We start from the raw sequence: 24,503 nt of genomic DNA on the forward strand, positions 1-24,503 counted from the left end.
TCGAATCTGTAATGATATCGGAGATCCTCTAGCATGACATGGATAAGACGTTACTTTATTTCATATAGACTTGTGTTGTATGTTAATTGACCATTAACGTAAGCTCAAAAGAATACGTGTGAATGAAGTCGTATAACAGATGCAAGAGAAAACAGCAGGACGTAAATTAACACGGGGGAGTCTTATTGGACGAGGTCAGTTAATCCAGATACTTGGCGGTGAGGTCGTACCGTAATATGGACGAAAAAAGTCAGTTATATAATATCCAGAGGCTATATCATATTTTGATACAGAGACTTCACAAAGACGGGTTGCTGGACAACACGTGCTGTTCTTTTACAATTCTCTCAAAAACAGTAAAAATACAACAGCTGACTCAACACGACGTACTTAATAATCGGGCACATAGTCGTGACTGAAACTCCGGAATAAAACCAAGTGACGTTAGAACAGGTAGAAGTCCGAGAACGGACTAAAGACCCCGTTCCGGACTCAGGTACGCCTCCCGCTTCTGGTGATACACCGTCGCGATTGACGTCGCCGCGTGTCTCGCTTCATCTAACGATACTTCCTACCATAGACTCCTATTTTTCCGTCGCCCCGTCTCTTCATCAGTCCCCCGGCCCGGGCTCCGCTCTGGTTGCCGTCCTTCTCAGTCCCCCCCGTTAGGCATATCTGTATCGCCTAGAGTCCCGCCCACGCGCCTCGAGACTCCGCTCGCTATTGGCTCGCAGAGAGTCCCCGGACCCGGAGAAGCTCACTAAACTTTACTGTATCTTACTTAATGTCTGGCTCCAGGCCGTCCTGGACCCCAGCCCTGTCTTGTGATGTGGTACCGCACCTGCCGCGGCTACCCATCGGTCTCTCGAATAGACCGTTTAGTCGCATAGACAGGAGGCAGTGACCTTCTCTGTCCTTCAACCGTCTTGGGGCCGAATTCTGCCTTTCCTCGGACTGATCCTACCTGTGCACTTACTCCGGAGCGGCTTCCCTTGTCCTGTTCCCCACCACAAGTCCACTGGGGAACCGTCATCCTCCGAATAGCCGTCGTGGTTGTGCTCACCGTCCTGTTATCCTAACCGTCCTTGTCGGGCGGCCGTCCTATCTCTTCGGCTAGCCGCCCGGAATTGTGTTTGTGGCCCCCCTCCTCCTGTCTCGGTTTGCTCTCTGAGCACCTGTGGCGCCTAGATAGATTTTTGTGTTTTGGACGATGGTCTGTTTTCTCTCTGTCGCCACAACTGTCTGTCTCTTCGTCTGTGTCGCTCGTCTCCCGCTCTCACAAAAAACCAGTCACTTGAGAAAGAGAGCCAGTCAATACATAAACAATACAAAGACAAGCACCACATAAGAAGAAGAAAGATTGAGAACACAATAGAACAATATATAAGAAATATACCCAAAACACAAGTCCATAGAGAGCCGTCCATCTACAATCAGCCACTAGAACAGTGCCCCTTCTCCTGTACCTCAACCCGTCCTAGGGGCCGTCCTCTATCAGGGCGCGCCCTGGCCACCGGGTCGGGATGGCTGTCACTGTGATCTCCGAGAAGCCGTCCGTCGGGGGGCGCGTCTCGTTTTACTGTCTCATTACAGCCACCGCGTGGTTGACGCACAATGGTGACCTCAAGGTTGTATTATATAGTTGCATGGCGCCGAATTGCAGTCGTTCCTTTGTTGCGTAGCCGGGTTGCCTGTGCTGTATACCTCAACCGTCTGGGTCGCACTCTCAACGCCGTCCCGTAACTCAGTTTCAAATAAGTAATAATGAGAGCGTACGACGGTTTGAGCTTAGTTGATATTGTAAGGCTACTTGGTCCTGTATCCCAACGCGTCCCGCTCGGGGGCGATTGTCCCGTCTTCTCAGCAGCTCCTCAGGCTGAATCACACCTACTACTCCAGCTTCTGTTTACACCGTCACTTCCTTTTCCAGAGAGTGTTGCCTTACCCTTGTCTATCCCAACCGTCACTGAGCTGCCGCCTACTCGTCGAGCCGGTCCTGACGGGCATTGCCCTAGTCCCCTGTATCCCTCAACCGTTAAGGTATGGGGTCCCTTCTTCACCGCCGCCCTTGGTAGGTTGCCCTGTCCTCTACCTGCAAACCGTTCTGGGGGTCGCCTTCTCCAACAGCCCGCCCTGAGGTTTGCTGTGTCCATGTACTCCCAAGTCCTGGGCGTCCTCTTCTTCAGCAGCTGCCGGAGGGTTGCCGTGCCCTCTATCCCAACCGTCCTGGGACCAATGCCTACTCAGTCTAGCCGCGCCTGGCAGGGTGCCTGGTTTGCCTGTACCTAACCGTTCCTGGGGTCGCCTGTGGAGGTTGCCGTGAAGTCATCGCCTCGAACTTATCCCTGACACTCTCCCTCAAAAAGGAAAAAAGGAAAAAATAACAACGATGCCTGCTTCCCTGATCTCTGCCTGATCTCTCTGTTCTACTGCCTGACCCTTCCCTGATCTCCTCCGCGATCTCTCCGCCTGAGACTCTTGGCCTCGCGGACTGCTCTTTCTCTCTCGATCCCTTCACTGATCTGCGTCCCTCAGAACGCTCTTCCTCGTCTCTGGCTCGCCTGAGTGCGTGCGCGTGCGGCGCGCGCGCGTGTTCTCTTCGCCCTCCCGATTCTTCCCTGAACTCGAACCCATATCTCTTCCCTGACCTTTTCTCCCTGAGACCCTTCGCCTGATCTGCCTCCACTCGATACCGACGACCCCGGCCTTGCCGGTCCCGCCCTCTCGGCTCCCGACGACCACTCGTCTATGTCGGCCCTTGATTGGACAGCTAGCGGACCGACGACCCGGTCTTGACCCCATACTGGACTTTGCACGACGACCCCGTCTCACCCGGCCTGGCACCGACTACTCTCGGTCTTGATCCCATGCCTTGGCAGTCGACGACCCCGGTCCTACTCCGACTTTGGTAACCCGGACGACCCATAACGTCTTGACTCCCCGGCCTTTAGTACTGTAGTGAACCCCGAGGCCCGACCCCGATCAGACCATAGAACGTTGAGGAGAGAAAACCTCCTCGGAAAACCTACCGAGGCACTCGGACAAGGTTTTCGATCTCGCTCAAGTTCTCTTGCCGAGACCTGTCCTTGCTGCCTTGACCCCTTCTTTCGTCTCCAAACTGAGCCTCTGCCTTGTGCCCGCGCTCCTGCGCAACTAACTACAGTACGCAACTTCTTAACCCCTACCGTCTCGGTAGATCGTATCGGACCTCGATGGCGTCGCGCAATCAACAGCCCTTGTCCAAAACTGAGTGTTCCGATTGTTTTTCTGAAGCGTGGGGTGAGCCTCGATCTCGTTCGAGGAGTTCGGCACGACAGCTCCAATGGAGGACCGCACGCGTGCACTTCTACAGGGGTGTGCGCGCGCGTGTACTGTCGACTTGAAGGTTAGGAAGCGCCACATATACTCTCATAGGCGATGTACGCTTGGGAGCGTATGTTGCAGAGGAGATCCCGTTACCGGACGACCGCCCTAGTTATGGTCCTCACCACATGCGTTTCTTTAATACCGTAGACACCACCAAGTCTACGATCCTCTTCGTTTTACCGAGGTCTTCACCTCGGAACCCACGTAATAGTAGGATAACATATCCCCTCCCGAGTGCCGGAGGAGACCGGCCGCACTCTGGCCCCGCCACTGTCCACATTTGGTTTGGGGGTGACACACGGCGTAACTGATGACGACAAATGTGCGATCTCTTATTTAGTCACATTGTCGGTACACACGGTAGCACCGAGGAGCAACTCCGGAGGCCGACTTAGACAAAGTGGTGTTTCCTTGCGTATGAAAGTGCATCATGAAGTCCACAAACTTCATCACTGCTTCCTATGGTCATAATCCCTCCGTCGTAAAGGGCCCAGTGTTGAGGCATGACGAAAGGATCTTCGGCAAATGTGTTAATACGAAGAATAATGCATTTGTTATCGTACCACAAGGAAATTCCGTAAACGCGAAATTATACGCGCAATCAAATCACTATACTGAGTGGCACTTACACTCAAAATTGCGTCGTCTCTCCGCTCTGCCAACTTCAAATCATAAAAGCCTTATCTTTCTTTCATCTCGTCTGTTCTCGCGAGGTGTTTCATTGTCGTAGTGTTTATATCCCTATCCTCGAAATTTTTAGCGGGGTGTATGCCGTCCATAATGGGGTTGCAGTGTGGCTCTCAGGATCTTGTGATTGTGTTGTGACTTATAGTACGTCTGACAGACACCCCGTCGACGTCCTCTTACGTGTGCTCTTCTACTCTACCTACCGTTTAAATTTTGATAAACTAAATTCGCAGACACGACCAACCGTCTGACGTCCTGTCTGTATGACGAGGTCTTCACTCGGAACCCCTACCGTAATTGTGATAAATTAATTCCGTCGCCGACAACCAACCCGTCTGACGCCTCTGAGTCTTAAATACGGTCCGACACACCCCAAAACCCGTCTGACGGCCCTATGAGTTAATACGCGACACACCAACGTCTTCTGACGATCCTCTAGAAAATCCTAAATCCCCCGACGGTGTTCGCAAGATGAGCCTCAGGTCTTGGGAGTCTTTACACGCGTGAGTGGTACCTGTACATTTGGTTCTTCTCTCTTATTTTGTATTTCCGTCCGACACGTTTCCCCGTGATCGTCCAATGCACTTGATTTATTAGCGCTGGGTCTGTCTCGACCTAGTAGCATTTCGTAACCGTATCGGATTCTGGCCACACATCACAGTGGGTACAAAAGGGAGGATACCGGGTAACCGATTGGTGTGCTAGGTCGCGCAAATTGAGCTGGCCACGCACCCATAGCAGAGTAAGCCGAGGAAAGCATGACACAATGTAAATTTTTAATATAATACGTTTATAGTACAATTTTTGCACTAACACCATATCATATTTATATAAAAATAAAGGCAATGAACAGTTACATCTCTACTTTACATCTACAATTAAACGGATACAATAGTTTAACTCACCTTCAATTATCGTGGTAGTCTCTCGAAACGTAGGTTTCAATCAGTCTTTCTTGGATGCAACAGCCTCTGATGATCCGAGATGAAAAGTGTTTGTTTTTCGCGCGCTTCAGCCGGACAGTGAAAGTGAGTGCACCGCTCTAATGGGTCCTGAGTGCACCGCTCTAATGGGTCCGACTAGGATGACGAATAACGTTAGTTCCGCCTATTCCGTCATTCAATAAATCGTGTAATAAATCATATATTTTTCTTTTTTTTCACTTTTGATTGTTAGGGGGGCCACAGGGGGGTCAGAGGTCAGTGTTAGGGGGGCACTTCCCCCCCCCCCTAGAACCACCCCTGGTCTATGCTGCCCCAGAACGCCTCGTTGGAGATTTCTCTTTTTCCTCCTGGGTACAGTGACGTGCCCATACCCACGTGTCCAAATGGACCAATCCGTGGAGCTCCGCAGATGGGGGTGCTGCAGCCCCCTCAGCATCCCCACCTTCCCGCATCCATCTGTGATGTCTCGCTGTCTCACAGACCCCACGCAGCAAGCAGGAAATGAACCCAGCTCACACTCACAACGTCCCGCCAACACGGCACCCAGACCCCACGCAGCATTCTCATCTGTTTGTCATTACTGGTGTCATTTTCTGGTTGCTAACGCCATTGTAACACATAATCACTGATGTTCTGCTGTAACGGTGGTGATCTCATCAAAACAGAGTGGGCGAGCTGACCAATCAGAGCACAGTGGGCTCATAGGGAGGGGGCGGGGGCAGGAGCTCCAACAAGCCGTTTAGGACAGAGAGTGAATACACATACTATACAGAGATGCTGTATGAGAAACCAAAGTTTGGAAAATTGCACAATATAAATCTATTCTAGTATACCTACTAGTTCATTTTCCCACTTTGTTGTGTTGCTTTAAGTCTTGGAAACAACATGGTCACTTAGATTTTTAATATTTCTTATTGCTCGCAGCATTTATAAGACACACTTAAAGCTGTTTCAGAGATTTTTCCCAACTTTGAGTTGTGTTGCCATGAATTTTCCCTATTGGAAACACATTTTTGCGGACTTTTCAGACTCCAAATGAATAAAACATTGTTTATGTATTAGCTTTGTGATTTGGATCCGCTCCAAAATGTAATGGGTGAGAGACAAACAGAGAAAACAAATAAACAGACAAGCTGAAAACATTACCTCCATAACAGAGTAATGATCTAGACGTGCTTGAACCCTTGCACATGTTACTTATGTTTACTTTCCCCCTATTCTTGTGGTGAGTCACATTCAATTCTCGCTGGTAGCAAAACTCTGGCATGTTTACATAGCAATGTCTTCAACACATGCTATTAAAAGCTGTGTGGAGCTTACAGTTCATCAAGCCTGCCTCCATTTAGCCTTTCATTCAGATGTTGGAATATTAGATGCAATATTTTTTTTTGGTTTGGCTAGAAAGCCTCGGAGCATCAAGCTGAAGTCATAACAAAACCAGAGTTGAGATCACTGCGGCTTAAGCTTCAGCTGTGCTCATTAGCAGTGAGAGGATTTGGAGGTTTTTGGGTATGGAGGTTTGGCACTAGTATCCGGAGCTGGTAAGGGGAGTTTAACCCATCCCCCTTCAACTATGCTGACGTCAAATGGGATCATCCCAAGTGTGAAGAGGAGACAAACAGTGCAGGAAAGGGTAAATAAGTTGCTGTGACTTGCTCCCCATATGGGAGTTATCACAGGAAGTGGGTAAGTTAATGCATCTTTAAGCGTCTTGGGAAAACTCTCACTCTTACTCATTCCCAGATGGCCTGCACAGTTTTATTAATTAAAGGGACAGCGAGAAAAAAAAGAAGTTTGTTGTGGAAAAAGCATGGATGTAATTTGGCACTGTGATTGTGGATTTTTCTTCGTAATGTGCTGGTAATTACAGGTTTGAACAGCATAAGGTTTGTCTCCTGAGCCACGTCAGAAGAGAAAGTTGCACTCCCTTGAATACAGTAGTCTCATAATTCACTTGACGAAGGGAGGGATGATACTGATCTGCGGAGAAAGGTCCCTTTTAGATCCCAATCTCTCTCTTGGAATCAGACGATAGCTTACACATTCTTTGTGTTGTTATAATTACAGCACATTCCCATGTCGCCCCTAGAACTCATAACCTCTTATCAGGTGTAACCCTACACTCGCTTCAACTTTAACCCCCGTAGCCCCTGCCCCACCGCTCCATGCAAACAAAAGGTAATTGTGAGCAGCTGTGGAACCCCAGTGACTGGTTCTTCTTAGGAAGACCCGGGCGAAATATTTCCCCAGTCAAGCAGAGGAGCGGACCCTGATCTCAGCACGTAGGAAACCCTGTGCTTCACCAGGCAACAGCATGCTATAATAAGTTGTGAAAAGTTGAAAAAAGTAGGGATGGCAGGTGGAGTGGTGGATATATTTATTTTCCAAAGCAATCTTTCCTATGTGATTGGGCTCAGTTTTGATCAGATTTGAAGCTGGTGTTCGGATTAGCAAACTGCGCTTTTGTCTGGAAACAGATTACGCTCTAAAACTTTCCCTAAACTTCCACTACAGACTTCTCTTCTTCAACTCTGCCTTCCTCTCTTGGCCCTAGTATTTAAGTTTTGTCTAAGTTGAGCAGGCCCAGAGTAATTATTGAGTCCTAGTAGAGCGTTCCCACATGGTTGGCTAAATGGTGGCTTCATCCTGTGTGCCATTCATCTTTGTGCCCCCTCCTCTTGCACTGACAGCTCAAAAGAGCCGACTGTGCCACAACAATGCTGTGATTGGTGCTCTTTAGGAGGGGTTCGGGGGGCTGCTCTCCCCTCCCACCCTCATCATTCGGCAGGCAGGTGGACCACAAAGTCCCCTGATTCTTTTGTTGGGTCCCAGGAAAAAAAAAAGAAAAGATGTCCATGCTCCCTGGCTGAATAAATCCTGTCGTCATGGGATAATTTCCTAATAAAAAAAAGGAGACAAAACAGGGTGGGGGCTAAAGGATTGGTTAAAGGGGAAAAGACAGGGGAAAAGTTTTAAGATATGAGTGCTGCTGATTTCAGGAAAGAGAGAGTTAACGGGACGCAATAGGATGAGAAGAGAAAATTGGAAGCAGAACAACAGAACACAGTTCAGAAATGTGTCAGGGAATGCTGTTTTAATGCAACACAGACTCTGTTAAGCAGGTTATGAAATGTTGGGACCTTTTAATGGTCATGCTTAAAAGGGCAAGAGCAAGGGTCTCAGAGGCAAACAAGTTAAGCCTTAAAGAGCAACAAATGATAGGCTTTCGTGTAGGTTAGAGAGAAATCCCTAAGCAAACAGAGAGCGTGACTAAAGTGTTTAGAAATGAAAAAGAAGTGCTGTGAAAAAAAATCCTGATGGGAAGAGAAGGGAGAATGATAAAGAGAGAGAGGAGGGGAGATGAGGGCACCTTCTTTTTAGGCAGCCATTTAAATGATCAACAGTAAATAGAGGGGAATGTCATCTGACAGAAATAAAGTTCCCGTTAACAGCGGGGATGGAAAGTAATTTACAGATACGCTGTCCCCGCCATCTTTGTGCCTCCCAGATAAGGTTTCATTTCAGAAACGGATAGGAGACATTTTCACTTACGGGCCCCCATTCTGGGACACCTGTGATAACAGCTTGTGGACCCCTAATTGAAAATGGGTTTCAAAATGGATTTTCACTTTTCTTCCTCCCTCCTCGCCCCTCGCCATCCCCTCCCTCCCTCATGACTAAACCCCCACCCCCGTCAACACCCCGCTCCATCCCTTTTTTCCTTGGCGTTCCCCTGTCGTTGGCAGAGGGAGGCAATTTCAGAAGGACAGGGAGGGAGGGAGGGAGGAAGGGAGGGAGGCTTGGGGGAAATGGAGCATTGGGAGCGGATCATCCCTCAGCCCGTGTCACAGCTATGACAGCCGCGTGATCCGTCTTATTAATGAAATCATTGATCACTTGATGGGACTCATAATCAACTGTTTCTCCACTGTGTCCTGCCTCATCACCTCCTCCCCCCTCCTCCTCATGTTGCCATCTCTGCTTTCCACTCTTTATCCCCTCTAGAAAACAAATGTATTCCACTTGATTTTGTGTAACTGAAGACAAAAATGATTAGCAAAATTAACAGGAACACGCAGACACTGGTTGACAATACAAGTTATCTAGTTTGTTCATCTTCAGGATTTAATAATGCAGGAAATATATCTGTTTATTTTTTAAAATATATTTTAGAAGAAGAAAAAAGTAGTTATTTGAGGGAAAACACTTTGTGCATCCCTGCTGCTAAAGGTGATCTCTGTCATCTGTATTTGTGCTGTATGTATTTCATGGGGACCAGTGGAGGAAGCAGGGGCCCCTCTGTGTTACCCTACTCTGGGCTCTGCCTGTGGGGGCTAATGAGAGAGGACTGATGGAGGGATAAGGGACCTCATGGGAGCTCTGGCTGGCCCACGGGTCAAACAGCACAATGGAGGAGGCGTTATAGAGCCTGACACACAACCCCTCATAGGAAAACTGGCTTTTAGTGTCAAAAGACCTCTGTATGGTACATAAATAATACATAAAATATAGAAAAACCTATTATATAAGCAGAAATGAAAAATACTTGTTTATCCACAGCATTTTCATGATTGCACATCATGGAGTTTTAGAGAAACACAAATGGAATATAAAATCTACCTGTAGATTTGGGTTTGTAAAGTCACACTTGCCGATGTGCACATTGTGGATCTGCTCTGCCTTCACTGTTGAGCCATAGCCATTTCATGGACCTCTGCACTGAAGGCAATTTCCTACAGCAGCAGGGGGACAGGCTTTGGCAGAGCCACCTCAAAGGGGCCTGAGGAGCAGGATTAGCTTAGCCTCGCTACTACTCAGGGCGGAGGAGAACCTCAGCTGCCCGGCCCAGGCCTGCCCAGCCTGGCCTCCCTAGTCTGGCACACTTCTGCATGCTCAAATCTGCCTGCTGGAGCTCCACAGCTCCCTCACTGCTGGAAGATGAATATAAGCCACTGCCTGAAGACTTTTGCACGCTGTGAAGATGCCTCCAGAATTTAGCTGTAGTGGAATTGCATCTTTGTGTTTTTGGTCAGTGATCCTCCAACTTGTTTGCCACTGGTGGATGTAGCAAGACATATGGCTTGGACCCTGAACATTAGCCCTCAAAGTAAATTCTAATGTTTACTTCTAACAAGGAGGATATATTTTGCAATTTTTTGGTTTGTCTGTTTGTCAGCAGGATTAAGGAAAAACTACTCGCCCAAATTTGATGAAACTTGGTGTAAGTATAGAGCCCATTACGTTTTTAGCACATCCGAATATACATATTACATTCATATGGAATTGGCCTTGGTGAAAGCGCTCTCCAGGTACTCCTCTAGATACAATTTGGGTCATGCTTTTGCAAGTCAAAGTTGAAAATGGAGTCTAGTCTGTAAACTGTGATGGACTCATGGGAGTGTATTAAATATTTGTTGATGATTGTGGCAATTAACTTAAAGAGTACATTGGGATTATTACAGATAGAGATGATGGGCCAAACCAATCAAATCTGACCCATGCCAATTTCATTTCCATTACGTTTGACTATAATCCATTCAAGCAATCTCAATTTGACATCTCAGTCATAGATCTATAATTCTAATACGTCGTGATAGTTCATGCTGACCATCACAATGGCTCCTTTGGTGAACCTGAGATCATTTTCACTGACACGCTGAGAGCCAGAATGGCCTTGGAGTCAGAGGTCACACGGGTCAGAGAACAGTCTCTGAGCTAACCAGCGGCCTCACAAAGATGAATCAGCCTGCCCTGTGTGAGAGGATCGGGGGGTACATGGAAAAGCCCGGCCCTGCGGCATCCCAGCAGCACTGCGGCCCTGTCAGATCTCACTCCTCTCTGAGAGGGAGGTGCAGGGAAGACCAAGGGCCCCATAAACTCATAAACCCATAAAGTGGGGAAACAGTAGTTGATTATTCTACCATTCTGTCCATTTGTCGGTAGGCATCAGTGGCCTCCCTCCCGCCAGGAGGAACAAAGCGGGGGTGTCCTGACCCTGCCAGGAGGATTTATTGTGGTGTGTTCTTTCCGCGTCCTCTCTGTTTTGTTCACCCGCTCACGCCTCCTTACCACAGTTGGATTCTTGTTGAATGGAAAGAAGAAGCAACTAGTGGGGTTGCCACCAGGGTTGGAGTTTATATAAAAGAAGGAAACGTCCTACTCTTGAGCTCATCTTTTGCTTTCTGTATCTCAACAAAAGATGATTCATATTAAATGAATGTAAATAATCTATATGTTAGCTTCTTTGTGTGATGTAACTTTAAGACCCAAAAAACTATGCATTATTAGTCTACATAATGTACATTACGTGTAACATAATAAGGAAAGGTACCATAAAGCCTTTTTGTGTGCCTTCCCCCTCGTAAATGTCTCTCTTAGTTGGCATGGTGGCAGCTGTTAAATGATAAATCACTATTTACATTTTAAAGAAGTTACGAAAGTCAATAATATCATTTCTGTCATAAGTTTCAGAGACACAGCATATGAACTTACTGTCCTAAGATCACATGAGGACGTTTTTGGTCCGAGTCCAGTTGCGAAAAACATGCAGAATCTGAATGTAGCAGAATTTTGGTCTAGGGCCTAAACTTATTTTTTCCTGGAAATGGCTGGTGTATTTCAGGTCACTTTCAGATCACTGCTCAAAACTCACTGGATTGAATCAAGACATGCTTTCAGGCCCTCTACTCCATAATCTCTCTCCCCTGACTTCTACACCCTCTGGGCCTTGACTCTCACCCTTCTCCCTGAAACCAGCCCCCCCCGCCCTTTCCCCGCCCCCGACTCTCTCCCTCGCAGTGTGAAAGAGGAGCTAGGATCAAAGGCCATAAACCATGGCAGTGATTTCTGGTGATTGATTAGAAGCAGAGGTTGAGAAGCAACGGCTCTCTTCGCTCCATTCTTCCCACCCTCCAGTGCTGCGTACGCATTTCTCCCAGGGCTCTCGTAAATAGCTCCGACTTTAAGTGTGAAAAGACTTGCCACGATTGGCCGACTCAGTCCAGAAACACTTCCGCGCCCGGGCGGCCAGGCCAGTTTTTCTGCCTCTTCCTCCTGGATGGCAGGAGGGTGTCAGTTGATAAGAACCATTTGTAGTCTTGCTTGGATCTGGGGAGGGACAGTGTAATCCCCTCGCCCTGGTCTGTTCACAGAGCTGGAGGAAAGAGCAGAGGAGAGGAGGAGGAATTGATTTTCAGAGAGAGGGCATGCGGAGAATTGAACTCAGATGTGTAGCAGAGACAGGGTTTGAAAGAAACATTCTACTTGCGGGGAAACAAATGTCTGTAGCTTAGAGCAGAGGGGCCATGCAATTTGAACTTGAGCAAGTCCTTCTAATGTTAATCAATTGCATAGCTGTCTTTCACCATTCCCTCCCTGCCTCCTCCTTCTCCTCCCCCTGTCCTGAGCACAACTCAGCCTGGAGGACTCTTGACAAGCGAGTGGTCCCGTAAAGGCATTTTAATAGGCCATGTCCATTCAGAGGCATTGAGATTAATACTTGAACCTAATCTCCCACATGCATGCTTTTGCAGCTAGACACAAATACACATGCACCTCTCTCTGTCTCTCTTACCCTGCCTGATCTCACCTGGAGCTGTGAGTCTAATGATGTTCGGAGTTTGGGCCTCGCAGCGACAGCTCCAGTCCCGCGGAGACGTGTCTCATGTCAGACTTTGCGCCAGACAGACTCCAATAAGGAAAGGGGGGCGCCGGTGGGGTGGGGTGTGTGTTCTTCAACGCAGCTGGAGCGAAGCCAAAACTAAAAGTGCAATTCTCTGAAGGTTTTGTTTTTCCTCTGTGGTATTTACAAAGTGATTGAGCACATTTTTGAGTGTCATGAAGTATCTCATTACGCTCTTAAAAGCTTTTTATCCATCGACATGCTTTAAGATATGTACACATGCGTTGCTTACTGTAGATACTCAGTAATGTGTGCATGCAGACACATAATCTCTCATTTTCTCTCACTTTCCTCAACGGCACCAAGCTGTACACACACGCACACACACTTGCAGCTGGAGGATGGGCCGCCCTTATTAACTGTTTGGCGACCTCATGACTTCATCTTCGGTGCTGTCAAAGGCGGCCCACATTATGTCTCTGTGCGGCTCAATGGGCTCTTTGTTCTGGCTTGGCTCTGGAGCAGCTCAGCATGGGGCTGCGTAAGTCCGACAGTCCCACTGCGGCTCTGGAGAGGGAGGCAGAGAAGGATGGATGGAGGGAGGTAGTGGATGGAAGAGAGGGAGGGAATGTGCGGGAAAGGGATGAGGGGAGATTGAGGAGATTTCCGAAAGACATGGGAATTGGGAGAATGAGGGATGATATCTGGAAACCAGGAGTGAGTAACAAGAGATTAGTGGGAATAAAGTGCCAATGAGACACAGAAGGTGGGATGAAGTGAGGAAAAGGAAGGGTAATGAAGGATGGAGAGGGAAGGGAATACATGCTACAGGTGAATCCTAGCTTAAACAGTCTTTTACTATGATGATTTTAAACACCGTTTCCCCTCCCATCCTACTGATTCAATTTGAACAGCAGATTATGAAGGCAATGTGTCATCTGAGCCACACAGGCCATCCTCGTGTGGAATGTGGGATTAACGGCAAAGTAATGCAGAGATTAGAGAAGGAGGCGAGAGTGGAGCGGGGAAAGGAGGATTGGAATGGCGGGAGTGACAGGAGAGGTCATACATGAGGAGAGCTCATTACTGAGAGGGGAAAGCAAAAGACAGAAAGAGACCTATGGAGTAAGGAAGGTAAGGATTCTTTAGGAAGCTACATAGTATGTGGGCATGTGCTAAAAGAGCAACGTTCACTTTTGCAGACTAAATAAAAAAGGCATGGGACCATTATGTGGCTGTATCCATCTAAAGCTTGGGTACAATTTGAGAAACAAGCAAGAGTGGGCCAGATTTGAATATCATTCAACCAAAAAGACCCTGTCCAGTATGGCCAATGGTCACACGAAACATCTCAAAGTGAACAAAAAGGGTAACATCGGCCCCCTCCCCAAAACAAGTGAAGCAGGAAACAGAACCATGCTTAACCAGTGGATATTTTAATATCACCAATGCGTCTTTTTTACTTATGCACAGTACACCTTTTAATACAAATACAAATAAATCACTTTTTCATGCTTATCCAAAGCTTAGAAGTATGGACTCCTCAAAGAACTACTCTCTTTATCACATGTCGGCTTAGTGATTGAGTTGAGCTTTGGCTTATCTGACCTGTGACATACAATGATTGCTGCAGCCAATAGGCCATAATATTCAAACATAGTGCTTTCCCCCTGAATTGTTCTCTTTATTGCACCACAGACCCACTTATCTGATCACATAGAAAACATGGGGCCTTTTCCTTTCCCCTTCCCACCTCCAGCCCCTTCCCAGCAGACAGTGGTTAAGTCTGTTTGGCCAACACAGCAGATCCTCTAATCTGCAGAGCTTTCCCTGCCTGCTGCAGACACTGTAATGAAGGGGTCCAGGTCTCACCTGTATTTAAAAGGGTGAATTACACCCTGTTTATTAAGCGGGCCCTCCCATTCATATCACACGCTGGGGGCGGGTGAGGGTCAGGTCTGGGATTTTGCAGCCAACTGTCAGCTGTAATGATGATAGGATGTTTGGGAGTCAAACGCTGATTGAAAGGTTCATAAAGAGTTCTTTGTGGGGGGATTTGGCACCTTTTAGGTCTTGTTGAAAAAACTGTGGAAAAATGAACTAATGTTATTTTAGATAATGAATGTGTCAAGTTGTAAAGGCAGAATGCAGATTTAATTAGCATTTTTTTCTTTCTTTTTTAGCACTAGATGACTTAACGTATGTGCAGAACAGCCCCTCATTGTGGGAGCAGAGTGAATGAGTCAGTTGAGTTGTGTTCTTTTTATGGCATTTGGCTTGTAGTTTGGAATTGTGATTGTCATGCTCTCTGGTAAAAAGACCTTATGTCCAAATGTGACGGGTTAGAAACTATAAGCATAACCAGCTGCTGCATCAAAGGCCCATGCATGCTGTTCATTTAACCCAGATCCGTCACACTCATGTGTAGCCCCTGATTCAACCTGTAATGTAGACATTCAGCAGAAGGCATTAGACTGAGACTAATGTAGGGTTATGGATGCAAATTAATTTCCAGCACCTCTCTCCTAGTGATATGTCAAAGGTTACCTGCTGTATTAGAATATATTTGTCTGGGGTCAAATACGAATACAGTTTTCAATGGATGACATCTTTACCAGCTATTATAACATATCGTTCTGTGCCAACACTAAGCTGATTTTGGACCACAATATTCAGGCATTTGTGACAGATGTCAATTAAGATTGCAATTTGATCGGTGTGAAAATGGCTGAATCTGAGAAAGGAAAACCATAAAGTAAGCCTGGTTGGGAGTGTGTTACAGTAAATGTAAGACACCAATACAGCACATCAAAGCTATTCATTGCAAAAGGAAATAAGAAGAGTGATAAATAATTTTCCAACTTTTTAGGCATTTTTGTAGAGTAAGACCTTTATGAAAATGACCTGGAAATGCACCATAGTCTAAGTGTTGTTCAAACATGGTTCTTTTGCCGAGCTGCATAGCAGGTGCGAGAATAGATGAGCAGCAACAGAGCAGGCAGGGAATTAGACGGACAGATCTCAACATCCACAGGCCTAATCACCACAGAAGAGAGAGGGAGCGGGTCCACTCTGGACTTAGACGTTCACCAGTCATTGATAAAGTGCTTAGCAGCGGGAAAATTAATGAATCCGGCCCGACTGGGAGAGGGGGTTTTTGGGTTGAAGGGGAGGGAGAGGAAGGGGAGGACGAGGAGGGATGGTGTGTGGGGGGGTAATCCTGTTCCAGCTAAATGGCTGATCCCTCTCATTCCTTAGATATCAAATGTCAAGAGTTAAATTAGCCTGCTAGCCTCAGATAGGAGTTAACATGCTTTTAAACAGGGCGGGGCTCTGTGATTCCTGCCCCCTATGGGATGGCGAGCAGGTGCCTTTGAAGTGTCTAATTATCCAGCTCCTGGTAAGTGCAGGCTAACTGTCTTAATGGGGGCTTCTATGCCTCAATGCAGTGCACAGTTATGCAATTAAACACATGCACCAGAATGTGTGAATGCACATTTTTACACAAGAAAAAACACATTTGACTTACAAGAATATTTAGGGAGCAAACATGCCATGGCCCTAAAGTTTGACCTTTTAAAAGTGAAGTGAAAGAACTCTATAATTTTGTACTGCAAGGTGGGAAACATCCACAGTGGCATTTTGGATCGAATTTGATATGCTTGAAATTACTGTTTTATTTTTTCTATTTCCGCCAAACTGTTGGCTCTCTGTTTCTTTGCTTTGGCTGGATATCCATTTCTCTTGGCGAGCCGTTCCTAATCTGAGTGCCACAGACTTGGTCCGGATCACTCTGGTGTCAGAAGTGGGATTCCAATGCTGAGGCCCAGTGGAAAGCTGGCCCACATTGGTCTGGTGGGCATTGTGCCCGGATCCACCCTAAAAGTCCCACTATCCCAAATGGACATAGTTCTGCCCTAGCAGCACACAATCATTTTTATACTGTTAGAGAGGACAGTATACATAACTAACAGGTTAGGGCTGATCACAGCTCTCTTATGACAATTTGAAGCAATGCTTATCCAGTCTGTAAGCCAATCAGAGCATTAAATGGCCTTCTTTCGCTTTGAAGCCTTGATCAAATGCATCTCTTGGTGTTTGACTCCTCAAAGAATGCAGGCCAAGGTGCCCTTTGAGTGAAAAACCTTAAAAGCCATAACTATCCATGATCAAAAACGCATCAGTGTGCATTTTAGAGTCAGGGCTTTCAGCTCTCTCACTGCAATGCTCATTGCTCCCTGACAATGTGGCCCTGATGACATGGTAGTGGGGTTTCGGGCTGGGGTGGGCCTGTGCCCCTAATGGGTGAATAAGGGGTAGCTAGGGGCAGGCGGAGGCTTGGCATGATACAACCCCGCTGTGAGGCTGATTTGAGGTGAGCGCAGGGAAGAAGGAAGGCGCCAAGCAGGCTTTGATTTGCCCCTCCCCAGCCCCCGGGGCCTGGAGGCTGGTTGGTGTGAGATGCTGAGCTCTGGGTGCGTCCCAGTGGACCCCTGGCGGCGGAGAGAACAGGCTGGAACTGCGGGCTGTGGAGCAGGGGGTTGGGACGTAGGCTGCCGAGAGACAAATTGAGATGTGGGAGTCGTCGAATTTGCCTAGATGAATATTGAAGAGGGCATTTGCGGGCGCTGTGTGGGAAATCAGCTGCTGACAATAGACTGCTAACCAGGAGAGGGAACATCCTGACCTGCCCATGCCTCTCTCTGCAATTCGTCCAAACATCAGTCACAAGCTGATAGTTAAATAATGTACCACCACAGATTCACTCTGCAGAGACAGAATCAAACATTAGCGCAAAGTTAAAGGGAGAGAACTTTATGTATGATGAAGTTCTCCGGGGTTCTGTCAAATACTTGAACTGGGGATTGCAAACTACCCTGCCCACAGTTACTAGGGTACTGACCTGATTCTGCCTTCTGACATTTGAAATATTTGTATGTCAAGAAGTTTATCGAATGTCACTCTGTTTATGCAGACACAGGAAGCTCCATTAGGACTTGATAACCTTCATATAATGCTGAACTGAACTCTGTTGTGGGAAGGTACCAAGCTCCTTGTGGCACTGAGTCTCTCCGCCCAAAAGTTGATCAGAAAAATACCTCACACAATTGCAGTAATCCCCCATGCTCTTGTTGTGTTGGGTTGCTGGAGTTTGAACATTCTCTCTTTCCCTCGTCTTTCAGCCTGCGCTAATCGTGAATGATTCCCTCTGTCTATAGCGCCAATGCCAGGCCCGGTGAATCAGGTACATAAGCCTAAGCCGCTTGGAGAGGTGCTCTTATTAAACTGTAGCCAGCTGCTGGAATTTTTCTTCCCCCTCTCATTGTTAATTGGGGAGTCTTGAGTCCTTCCCTGGAGTCGATTTGCAAGAGAAAGAAAAAAAGGAGCAAGAGATTATTGCACAGGAGGAGAGGAGCTTTGAAGAAGTGTTTTGTGATTTCACTGTATATCCTTCACTCCTCTCCTCCTTGTTCGCTCTCCATGTGCTCCCCAGCCAAAACCTGTTTGTGCCACTGACAACAGGGCTTTGAGAAGTCCGAAGGTGGAACACAGCATATGTCTGGCTTTGGCTCAGAGGTACAACAACACCTCCTCTGATGTTTAGGCTTTCAGGAATGGCTACAATGGGGGAAAGAGTTGCAATGGCTCTTTGTGCACCCCTGAAACTTACATGTGCCAGTTCTGGAGACTCAGATTTACTGAGTGCAGGCCAGAGGGCAGTTCAGATGCTTGAGAGTCAAGGACAGTTGGCATGTGAAGAGACAGCAATCCTTGTTTTTAACCTCAGCCTCTTCAAAATACCTTCAAAAACAACAAGCAACTAGGGTTTTGTTTCACTTCTCATGTCTTTGAATAGACTGGGCACCCTTAAGTTAAGCCCCCCTTGCCAGAGCCCAACTCTTAGAGGAAATGGCCCCACTCCATATCTCATTATCTCTTTTAAAATTTCATTTTGTCATTGCATCCAGGCTCTCTTTTATGCCGCCATATTAAAGGCCATGCTTAGGGTTTTCTCTGAAGGTATTCGCACCACAGTTTTACAATAGAGACCCCGGACAAGGGGGAAAAGGGAAAAACCTGGGCTTTAGGATTTAATGAGTGGCTTGCCGGGGGTGAAAAAAGGATAGAAAGCAAGTGTGGGAGAGCAAGGGAGAGTGCATTTGTAGAGGTTTAGAGAGAGAGAGAGAGAGAGAGAGAGAGAGAGAGGAGAAAGAGAGAGAGAAGAGTAGTATGGGAGGAAGAATGCAGGAATGGAGCACAAGGTACCATAATAGTGGGAGAGAAAGCTCCTGAAATACTAGAGCTGGGGCGTGTGCTCTGATCAGGACGGCAGTGAGCACAATTACCTTCTTTTCAAATCCTTCAGTGACACTGCGGGAGGAAGGAGGACTTTGAAACTTGAAAGGCAGGAGCCTGCTTTCAACCTCAAACGCGAGCAGGAAAGGGCTCTGAAATTTGTTCAGTGCTCCCCATCCACCATTAGCTTGTTTCTTCCTCTCGCCTCCAGGCATTTAAGCGCTTTTTGAAAAGATGTTAAGAAATTCAATCACCATAGAGAGAGAGCGGGATAGTTCTTTTTTCAGTTTTTTTGAGAGGCATGCTTTCCTCTGGTCCACAGAGGACCGGCCTGCTGCTTTTGTATTGGGTTGAATAGACCTGCAAACTGGTGGTGGACTGGATGCGGCAACCATGGGAAAAGAGAAGAAAATAAAAGAGGAATGGAAAATTAGGGAGGGAAAAAGGGAAAGGGTCTTTTGGGCCGATGGTCAGAGTTGGAGAAGTGTTGCATGGGTGAACTTTTCAAAGTTGCGTGTGTTTACAGGTCTGTGTTTGCTCTGTCTTCATTAGCCCGTTTTTGACAAGCCTGACATGCTGTAAGAGTAGAACAAGTTTCCACCTAGAGGTAGAGAAAATAAACCTTCAGATTTCTGTTTCCTTCTACCAGTCCAAGGGGTCGATGGACCCTTGGACTGCTGACTGTTTGTTTAACCATTTAAGGTTCTATAAATTCAAGTAATAAAGCTCTTTAAGGTGGTTTATGGTCGAATGATGAACCCCCTCTGTGGGCTTTCCATGGTGACTGGAGGGGGATGGTGGGACTGTGACACTGCTGTGATTGAACTATTAGCCGCTTGACCTCCCTTGCAGGAGAGAGACACATCTAAATAGCACTGGGGGTCACTGGAGAAGGTGAAGAAAGAAAGGTGGAACAACAGGGACAACATTTACAAGACATATTGAAATAGAGAATAAATAGAATGCATACAGTAAAGGCGTCTTGAGCAGTTTTTCATGAGTTTTGCAGAAGATGATAAAGGCCAATTTTAGTGCACAGTGGCCTAACTGCTATTTACAGTCCAGTGATGAATCGTTTTAAAAAACATTAAATATATTAGAGCGAGCTTCTGGATATGAACAACATTTTTACTGCCCTTCAATGTCAATTTCCAATCATCTAGTTGCAAAAGAGTGGAAGCCTGTGCTACACACATCTACAGGCTCGAACCTTAGCAGTGCTTGCTCCCAGCATACTTTACAATCTCGACCTCTTCCAATCCAAGTCAGGAGATGAACCAAATTCTGAAATCCCTTTATGTTAATATTGCGCTTTGCAAGAGCAGACCTATTAATCCAGCTTTAACCGTATAAGTGCCATTATTCCCTTAATAAGATCACTGGCTGTGCAGTATAGGATTAAATACTTATATCATAACTGACACTGTCATTTCCTAAGGATGAGAGTGGCTTGCCTCTCTGGCTGTCAGTTCCGCGTTAAGAATTCTTGAATCTGCTGCCAGTGCTGCGCTAAGGCAAGGCTAGGCCGAACGCCGGTAATGGATGTGGGAGAGTGAGGGGAATAAAAGAGGGACCTGTGGGTTGCTCCTTCTGCTCACTCTTCTTCGCCTCTCTCTTCCTGCTTCTATCTCTTAACCTCCCCCTTCCTGATCGCTTCTCTTCTTCTGTGAAGTGGTGCAGCATTATGTCGGCCCTCTTCAGTGCTTATGGTAGTGCTCTTTAATCTGGCAATCTCCTCTGTTGTTAATTGGCAGTTGGATTCTGTTGGGTTGCAGTGCATAGTGGGGGAGCCCTAATACAGAACCTCTGGCACAGACACAACGGCATATTGCCAGTTTCTTAGTGAGCGCGATGAACCCAGGAAGGAACATTTGATTAAACTGATGAAAACCATCTCCTTCAATGGTGAATTGCATGTAACCGGGGCTAAACATTGAGGCCATTCACAGAAGCAAATGAGTCAGGGCCTAAACAGAGAGCAGACCTCTCCTGATTTGACAGCATTTGGTAAAGCGCCTTGATCTGCAAATGAAACCTCAAAGGTAAAAAGCATTCAAGCCATTTTTAGCCATCATTATTGTGTTCTATGCTCTGCCAGTTTCTGAGTAAGTCTATATTGTACTACAGAAAAGGTTAATACCAGGTCAGGAGGCTAGCTGACCTTTATACGTGTCAGTTCATAGGTCAGGCCAAGGGTCAGGGGTCATGCCTTTTTCTGGTGACGCTCAGCCCTTGAACTTAAGTCCACATTCATCCTCTTTACCCAGCATGCCAAGAAGCTTTCTCCTGAGACCCTACTCCTCCTAATTTCACCTTTAGAGTAAGACAGATTTAGTTTTGAGAACTGAGAGAGTGGCGAGAAGGAGAAAACAGGAGAATATAGGAGGGTGGGGTTGATAAAACCCATGACGCTGGTTAATGGGCAGCTTGGAATGCAGACAGGAAGCCTGCGTAGCCTCCTCCATGGGAATCCATTTCTTTATGGAAAGATTAGACAAAGCTGAATTTGAGAACAGATTTTTTTTTAAACTGTGCGAAAAAAATAGCTTGGGATTTTTTCATCCATGGTGTCCATTTGCTCATACATGTACTCCCTCTGACTCTGAACTCCCACATCTGGTAGAACCAGGCAGAATTACACCCATAATGCCCTGTAGGTTTTTCGTGTACAAAGCTGATCTCCAGCTCCCCCCCCCATGCTTTCTACGTGAATTGACTTTCTCACAATGGGTATGGGTGTTCAGAACGTGAATGTGTATGAACCAGGAGAGAGAGAGAGAGAGATTCTCATATATTTTTCCAACTTTTAATATCTTTCTCACAGCTAGTTGTTCTCTCCTTTTTTTAATATCAGATTCTTCTTTTTCCTTTCTCTTTACCCTTTGCAGAGGACGAGCATTCAGGCCCGCATTACCACCGTGAGAGACGCAATGCCATCAGCTCCCACGCACCGAGAGGGGGGGGCCACGACAGGACCATCAGCGAGGAGCCCTCTACCTCCACAGAAGAACGCCCCTCCCTGCTCAAGAAGGAGCTGCATGGGTCCCTGCCCCACCTGACTGACCATGGCCTTCCGTACCGAGGCACTCTGTTCACCATGGACCCCCGCAACGGCTACCTAGACCCACACTATCGTAAGTCACAAAATACTTGTTAAGTAAAGAAACAACAAAGCTCAAGGACATGTGTGCAGCACCCCAAAGCATCAAGGCCAAGTTAGTCTCTTTACTGTAGGTGAGAGGCAGGACTGCCAGTTGCTTGATTTAGTCTGACAGATTAGCCTCTCTTGAGCTCACTCTTGCCCACATACACACATACTTTGTGAACACATGCACGCACACTTGTCTTGTTTTGTGCCTGGGAAGTTAGTATGGGGAACGGCCAGCGTAGGTTCTTAATTCCCTCATTAGGAGCCTGTCTGAACACAGTACTCTGCTTTCCTTCATCAACACACACTTCAAAGCCCCAAAGCAGCGCCGCGTCAAACCTCACCACCCCCTACTCTGCCTCTTTCTCTCTCTCTGGGACTCAGAGACTGTGTGAGAGAAAGGCAGTGAACAGATGGAGAGAGAGAGAGAGAGAGAGACAGAAAGAGAGACTAATAGAGATGGAGCCCGAGAGATTGTGGTGTAGGGAAAGCTGTGGCTTGAGTGAGATACCAAAGATAATTTTCAAAAAAAGGTGGGATAACAGTAGGAGTTAGATGAAAGTGAAGCTGTGTGTGTGTGTGTGGAAAAAGAGAACAGGAGATAGATGATTGGGGAGTAAGAGGCTGATTAGGAGGTTAATTCAGCGACCACTGTAGCCAGGACTTAGCCTGCAGACAAGGATTTGATGTGATAGCTTGTTTAGTTTGGTTAAATTGGCTCTGAATTGGGGCAGACAGAGTGAGACAGAGAGATTTTAATCCAGTGGCAGTAATGAAAATTGCAGTGGACCCCAACCGTATACTGTAACTCTATTTATTCAGCCACTTCATTAGCTACTGCTCCCTCGTGCTTGGTTGCCCGAGAGTCACCAAGGTGCCTCTTTAAGGGAAAGGTTACTCCAAACCAGGCAATGGTGCTGTGGACAGGGCCCTCGAGGGCAGAACATTACTGCCCATTACATCCTGACCTAACTCAGCAACACTGCCACTTCTCATTTTATGTATGTGTGTGGGTATGTGTGAAGGAGCTCTGGAGGTTCCAGACCAGTGAAGCCGTGGGGTGGAGTGGGGGAGAAGGGGGGGTCACTCTGAGACTTGGGGTCATGTGGAAAAGTCACAGTCTGAAATGTAGAGTTCAAAAGCAGCAGGAAAAGTCAAAAGGGCCGTAGAGCTTCAAGAGGCTTTCTTTGTGCATTGGGGCTCAAGAGGCTGGAAGACTTGCAATCATACAAGGCACTGGAGTAGAGCGCAGTGATGCTTGCTGGGAAGCTGCAGGCATGATGAACATAGATTTGATCCTACTAAAGCACTGCTTCTTCCACATTTTTATATAAAAGTCTAGTGTTAGGGCCGGAAAAAATATATACTTCAATTTCACTGCAATCATTTTAATACAATTGACCAAATGCTGGTCTAAAGAATTCGAGAATTTGCAGTTTTGACATTTTGGATGTAATTGCAATTCAAAAACGTCACTTTGGGCTCTAGAAATTGAACATGGGCATTGGAAAAAAAAAGATGTTCTACCTTTTTGTTATCAAAAATGATTGAAGGATTAATCAATTGAAATAATACCAGTCAAATAATCAATCATGACGTTACAACACATTTTCTGTAGATATTCAATAACTTCACACAAAAAAAAGTCATACCCTAATTGCTTTATTGAGAACCTCAACCCTAACCCTAACATCAACAAAGATTTCAAAACCCCCACAGATTTTTTACTTTGTAAAAGGTGTATGAAAAACAGTTTCTAGTGTTTTTCATTGATTTTAATTCTCTGATCTTGACTGTTCAGGAAGACTTATGATCTGAGATGAGGGCATTGCTGTGTAAAACACCTCCTCCTGGCCCCAGGTGTTGAGGACATGGGGTGTCCCTGAAGGCGGCGGTCCCATTCTGTCTGATTGAACCCAGTACCAGAGCTCAATCCCCATGAGCTTTGGCGGTCTTCGGGTCAGCACAACCAAAGGGTTCCCCTTAAAACCTCCACTTCCCCTCCCTCCCTCCGCTGCTTTGAACCAGAAGCCTGTAGCGTCTGTCGCCACTCCTGCGCCACAAGGTGTAAAAAAGCCACTGGCTCCTTTTCTGGTTTCTGGTTCCATACACATGTAAGCACACACACACACAGCCGTGACTCCACCAGCAGTAGTCCCTCTGTATGAGGGCTTTGTCACCTCCTAAATTCATCCCAGGTGTGTGCATGTGTGTGTTTGTGATTGAGAGGGGGCCCTAAGCCTTTGTGCTGTGCTTGCATAGTGTGCGACGCCAGGCAGCAGACAGCCAGGTAAATCCGATTACTCTTAGTGCGGGTGTGTGTCAGTGCTTAATGTGCCTAAATGCGACGGCACCTGCAGCCTCCCCACACCTGGTCGCTGGGTCGTTAACGTGCTGCCCAAATCTCTGGGAGGCGTAGGAGTCGAACAACAAGAGGGGG

The 24,503-nt window shown here is 46.8% G+C and overlaps 1 protein-coding gene across 2 annotated transcripts in view; it reads left to right on the forward strand.

Annotated features, from left to right (window-relative positions):
• gli3 (GLI family zinc finger 3) overlaps window positions 1–24,503 on the forward strand; it is a 99,388-nt gene that overhangs the window by 21,875 nt on the left and 53,010 nt on the right. For both annotated transcript variants that reach the window (XM_010788377.1, XM_010788385.1), the window contains exon 3: window positions 21,804–22,049. In XM_010788377.1, the coding sequence (XP_010786679.1) occupies window positions 21,804–22,049 (246 nt within the window). The remainder of the gene's footprint in view (window positions 1–21,803; window positions 22,050–24,503) is intronic.

The sequence above is a fragment of the Notothenia coriiceps genome, unplaced genomic scaffold, assembly GCF_000735185.1.
Source record: "Notothenia coriiceps isolate Sejong01 unplaced genomic scaffold, NC01 NC01_scaffold00001364, whole genome shotgun sequence".
In the NCBI taxonomy this organism is placed as follows: Eukaryota; Metazoa; Chordata; class Actinopteri; order Perciformes; family Nototheniidae; genus Notothenia; species Notothenia coriiceps.